The 6,000-nt window shown below is 52.1% G+C and overlaps 1 protein-coding gene across 1 annotated transcript in view; it reads left to right on the top strand.

The window, feature by feature from the left end:
• The first annotated feature begins 1,309 nt into the window (after positions 1–1,309).
• DYSF (dysferlin) overlaps positions 1,310–6,000 on the top strand; it is a 357,128-nt gene continuing 352,437 nt past the window's right edge. Inside the window, exon 1 of the mRNA XM_075066758.1 lies at positions 1,310–1,475. Coding sequence (XP_074922859.1) covers positions 1,388–1,475 — 88 coding nt within the window. The 5' untranslated portion in view covers positions 1,310–1,387. The remainder of the gene's footprint in view (positions 1,476–6,000) is intronic.

Genomic DNA, 6,000 nt, shown 5'->3' with positions numbered 1-6,000 from the left:
CCGCTCTGAAGACAGGAGGGGGCCCAAGATTGGTCCCACTGGCAGAAAATTTGGGCTGTGGGGGAGCAGAGGGAAAGAGTTTCCTATCCAGGGAGGTTTCTCCAAAAACACCCTGCTACTGGGCAGCTGAAGGTGGAGACAGAGCCCCCCTGAACCAGCTGGGTGACCTTGTGAAGAAAGCAGAACAGTCGGAGGCAGGGGAACTGGCTTCTGTTCCCGGCTGTGCTACCATGGTCACTTTAGGCACATCCCTTCACTGCTCCATGCCTCGGTTTCTCTAGCTGCAAAGTGGAGACTGTAGCAAAAACCTCACCTACATCGTGTGCGGTGTCAGACTCTCCTGGACATTAAAAAGCATTGGGGGTCCTCAGCCAGCCAGCGCCGGAGGAGTTCAGAGCAGTGTTAGTGAATTGCTGTGAGTCAAGGAGTGGCCTGGGACCATGTGCCATCGGATCACCAGCAGATTGCATCGCTCAAAACACGAGTCCCCAAATGTCTGACAATGGATCTGTTGGGAATATTCCTATCAGTGATTAGCTGTATTACAATAACTTCCAGACACCTCACGTGTTGTAATAACTTCCAGAGGCCCCAGGTGCTAAATGCAGAATAGACACTAGGGCTGCTAACCTCCCAAGATTCTCCTGGAGCCTCCAGGAATTAAAGATTAACCTTCAATTCAGTGATTCTCAACCAGGGGTACCCCTGGGGATATGCAGAGCTCTTCCAGGGGGGACATCAACTCATCTAGAGATTTGCCTAGTTTTACAACAGGCTACCTCAAAAGCACCAGAAAAGTCAGGGCAAACTAAAGTTTCATGCAATGACTTGTTTATACTGCTCTATGTACTTACTATACACTGACATGTAAGTCCAATAGGTACATTCCAACTGGTTTATTTTATAACTGATGGTAAAAATGAGAAAGTCGGCAATTTTTCAGGCTGTGACACTTGTATTTTGATGTCTGATTTTGTAAGCAAGTCGTTTTTAATTGAGTGAAACTTGGGGTACGCAAGACAAATCAGACTCCTGAAAGGGGGGACAGTCGACTGGAAAGGTTGAGAGCTGCTGCTTTAATTAAAGATTATACCATAGGCTGAAACCTCCAGGAATGTGTCCAGCCAAAATTGGGAACCCCAATAACCACCCCAAGGCAGACACAGTCCCTGCCCCAAACAACAGATCGATTAGCATCTCCTCTGTCCAGGAGGATCTTTTTTTATTCACTCTGAATTCAAATGGATCTCTTCCCCTTTAAGAGCTGCTTCCCTGTCTGTCTGACAAGTATAAATGTGCCAGCCGGGAGCAGAAGGGAGACAGGGCTGGCTGCAGGGACATAAGCCATCCAGGAGGGAAGCAGGCAAGCCCATCCCTGGCTGAAGGAATGCTCAGGGTTTTCATTCTCCATGCTGAAAATGTCCAGACGCCGGATACAGACGTCAGTGACTCTTACTGTTCTGTGGTATTTGAAGGTAAGAGCCCTGAGTTTGCAGGAGGGAGAAAGGCACCATGGAAGGGACTGAGCGGGCAAAGCAGGGAGGAGCACTCTGCAGCCTGCAGCTGGCATTGCCAGTTGAGGAATATCACAGAACCTTTCCCCTCCCGCTTCCCTTGGGAGGAAACAAGCACTTAAAACCAAAGGGGAAAGTTTTATTGTTGGATAGAAGAATAATGTCGCCTCTTCTTTTTGGTCATTCTTGGTCCCCGCCCATCCATGGCTCCCCAGGCCCTCTGTAAATACTGATGAATGAAGGCACCCAAAACCCTCTGGTGCCATTGCCCTGTTTTACAGATGGGAAATTGAGGCACAGAAAAGCAGCCTGAATTGCCCAGAGAGGCTCTTTCTGGGGCACAGAGGGGAGCAGAATCGTGGGGCCAGGTCTTGCTGTTACACTGGAGTAAATCCATGGAGGTTAGCAGAGGCATGGGTGTGTCTGAGAGCGGAACCTGGAGGCAGGTTTCTGGGGATGGAAGAATTAAGGTTGTGTCCTGTGAAGGATACATATTGGAGTTGATGGAGGTTCTCCCGGGCACCTGTGGCTTAGATGGGGGTTCACTCTGTTCTCTAGCTGTAGCATATTGTGTCTCTAAGCTTCAAGGGCCCAGTCCTGTGAGGTGCTGAGTGCTTTTCTGTTGACTTCAGTGAGAACTGAGCACCTCGTGGGATCATGCCCTAACAGGGAGTGAAAATCCTGGGCTTTGAGCTAACGGTCTATCCTGGGGATTTTTCCAGGCTGCAGAAACGCGCCTGTGGTTTCCAGATCAAGTTACTGCAGCTCTCTTTTTTTAACCCTTGAGTGCACTGAGGGGGCCTGCATGTCTAAAATCGTTCTAGGTCTTCCCATGTTGCATTCAACTTGCCCTGTGCCTCAGCCCACCTATTCCCAATGTGTTCCTGAGCCTTGTCGTCAGGCCTCCGCATAGCCCCACAGTCACAGCTTCTCCGTGAGAACCGAGTCTATGACGATGCAAGAAAACAGCAGCTGGTAAAGCCTCCAGATCATTTCGCGCTATTTATAACCCCCTCTCTGCCGCTGCACTGCCCACCTTGGCTCAGTGAAAAGTCTCTGCTCCTGGGAATTGATCCACTCGATTCTGAGGGGGGAAACTGACTTTGCACACAGATCCTGCAACCAGATAGGTTCCACCAGGGTCTTAAGTGGGGACAGGGCCCCAGCATGGGTTTGAATTTCACTCCTAGTGAGTTTGACTCACTACAGCAAAGCACACATGGGAAATTTCCTGGCAGGATTGCAAAGGGAGAGAGCGCGAGCGAGCGATTAGATAGAAGGCATGGCCAAGTGGTTAAAGCATGAGAGATGGGGACCTGGCTTTTATCTTTCAGCTCTGCAAGTGACTCACTTTGTGACCACAGGCAGGTCATTCCACTGTCTCCGTGCCTCAGTTTCCCTTCTGTGAATTGGGAGAGAGTTCCCCCACCCCACACAGGGTTAGGAGACCAGACTAACATTTGCAAAGTGCTTTGAGCCCCTTGGAGGGAGGGTGCTGTGGGTGTGGAGAGCTGGGCTCTGAAGGCAGCACCCCCAGAGCTTCTGGCAGCTGCAGGAGGTTGCAGGAGGTGGAAATGGGTCTGATCTCCCTCGCGCTGCTGGGGAGGAACGGGACTTGCTCTTCCCCTTCACTCAGGAAGCTCCCTCTGTTTCATTTGCCTGGCAGAGCCTGTGCTGGACTCTGTCCTGCTGTGTTATTTCTCTCTCTGAGCACTGAGTGACACAGGCCTGCTGTGCAGCCCAGCCTTGAACCACGGCCCAGCTGTGGCGTTTGGAGCGGTCTGCCTGCAAAGAGAAATGTGCCTCAGTCAGGACATTTATTTTAGTTCTCCTAGAACGGGGGGGGAGCTGGCGGGTGTCTGGGACACATTTTCCCTGCTTTCCTGCTTGCCTCAGGACTCAGCAATCGTTAGTGGGGCTCCAGGGCTGAGCTCCCAGCTCGCAAAACCCTCCCGAAGCCCTTTCTGTGTCCTGCAGCCACCCCAGCCTGGGAGGGAGCCCCTCAGAGCTTACTGCTGAGCAGGGAAGGGACAATCCAGGCCAGTGCACGGTTGGGAGTGCTCGAAGGGACACAGATGTGCCGCAGAGAGCAGCGTGGATGCTCAGCAGGAGGCTCTCTCCCCTCCAAGTCAGTGCCGAGCGCAGCGCTAGGAGGGAGCGCTCTGCAGGGAAGGCTGTAGATGAGGCTGTAGGTAGGATGATCAGACAGCAACTGTGAAAAATCGGGACAGGGGGTGGGGGGTAATAGAAGCCTTGTAACGTTTGTGGGAGGCTACGGGCCTACCCTGAGTGCTTTGCAAGAACGAGGCCCACACACACCGTGAGTTATTGGCTTTAATGAAGGTAACGTGACACTCCCGCAACGGGGACTTTGGGCATTGCTGTTACGGAGGCGGGGAACCCCGCACCAAAGCTCAGCTTGGCCTGGGTTGGAGTTTAAAGGTGGGACCGGGAGCATACAGCTATATATACATAATACAAAGCAACTTATACATATGCAAGAAGGGACTTCCCACAGGCTATGTTCGTCCTTTGGCCTAAGGCCGTACAAACTGGTTCCAACCAGTTAAAAGCAAGTTATAACTGGCATGCCGTGTCCTACAATGACCGGCCACTTAACAAGCAGGGGCTTTTCACAAGGCCACCGAGAAAGCGGAAATACCCTAGCTAGGCTGTGACACAGTTTTTCACAGCCCCCTACAAGCCTATATAAGAAAAAGACCCAAAAATCGGGACTGTCCCTACAAAATCGGGACATCTGGTCACCCTAGATGTAGGGGCCATTGTTATCTCAGAGGGAGGGAGGGAGGATGTGGCAGTGGTTAGTGCCGGCCTGGGTTCAAGTCCTGGTTCTGCTCCAGACTCACTGTGTGACCTAAGTCTCTCTGTGCAATGGGAGTTCTAACACTGCCCTTCCTCTTAGGGATCTTGGGAGTTAAAGGTCTGAGGTGTTCACATCCTACGGGAGTGGGGCCATTTAAGTTCCTTAGAGGAGACACAAAGCAGAGATCCTGGCCACTTGTGATCATTACAGATCCTATGGTACCTTACATAAGAGTAGCAGCATAAGTCTTGATTTCCTGACCACAACACACTTTGGATAACTATATTCTGGTACCCAAATTTCCCCCCGCAACATCACTAGGACTTTTCTTCACTTTCTGATGCATAGTAACGGCGTGTGTTCCACCCCAGAGACAGCTGCACTTCAGTGGCAGATGAAAGCTTACAGCTAAGCAGCGGCTGGACATCTGAGCAGTGATGGGAGAAGTGATCCAGGGGATATGAGGTGTAGCGCAGTTTGCTTGCAAAGCACTTGGGATCCTTTGGGTTGAACCGTATCATGGACTGTACAATATTGTACAGACCTGCAATGCATGTCTGCTGTGCCCTTGCGGGCTGACTTCCCAATGGCCTGCAGGTTTGTGGTCTCAGGAAGGGAGGGAAGGATCCAGATACTTGGAGATGAGCTTTGTTTTACTAACAGCGTCCCACCTCAGTTAATGTTCAGGAAGCTCTTCTTGCCAGGGGCTGCAGGTGTCTCCTGCAGAGATTGGTGTTGTGAACCGACGCCTGCTCCACCATGCAGAGCTTTCTGCCTGGGACCGAAAAATGCTGGCTTTTCTGCTGTTGGAACCTGTGACTCCCCGTTAGAGGCTGTACTTCGCGGCTGCTGGCACAAGGCTGCACTTTCGGCTAAAGGTTGCTTGTTTCCACTAAGGCCCCTTTGCACAGCTCTCCTCATACAAAAGGGCTGGAGGTGGGGGGAAGTGACACCGATGCCCACTTTAGGAAGGGCCCCTGGCTTTGCCAGAGGGGTGCAAAAGGGGCCTGGGTATAGGATGTATGGCCGTGGCAAGCCCAGCGGATTTCAGGGGCAGTGTCATTCTACACTGGGGCAAACACAAAATCTTTTGAACGTTTTCGTGGTAACTGACCTGCATCGAAACAGCCCCATTTCACAGAAGAGCAGAGGGGTTTGATTCAGGACGCAGTGGCCTAGTGGTTAGAGGACTGGCTGGGGTGGGTGGAGACCCGGGTGCACGTCTCTGCTTTGCGTGAGTCACGGCAGAGTTTTTCCTCATCCATTCAGATACCCCCTGCAATGTTCCGACCGACTCCATTTGCCTCCTGAACTCTGACATGAGAAACTGACTGCAAAGTGCCTTCAGCCCTGGCTGCTTTAGAGAAATGGTGATTCAGGACCCTCGTGTGGCCTGATGCGCTGATATAACGCGAGGCACATACCAGCGTGGCTTCATCCAGCCATTGACTGGAGCAAACTGCACAGTGGAAACCCTGCTTTCCGTACTGGCCTAACTGCACGGCTGCCATTCTACCCACGCAAAGCCTCTAAGAGAGGCAGGGTCTCGGTCCGAGCCTCGGCCTGTGGCTTTGAGAATTGGTGGTGAGCAGAGGACCGGGCAGCCAGCGGTGTCTGGAGTTGGAGGAAGACGCTTAGTGCAGGGCAGCGACGGGGGTTAGG

The sequence above is a fragment of the Chelonoidis abingdonii genome, chromosome 5 (assembly GCF_003597395.2).
Source record: "Chelonoidis abingdonii isolate Lonesome George chromosome 5, CheloAbing_2.0, whole genome shotgun sequence".
Taxonomy (NCBI): Eukaryota; Metazoa; Chordata; order Testudines; family Testudinidae; genus Chelonoidis; species Chelonoidis abingdonii.
This window is presented reverse-complemented; position numbering and strand designations above follow the sequence as displayed.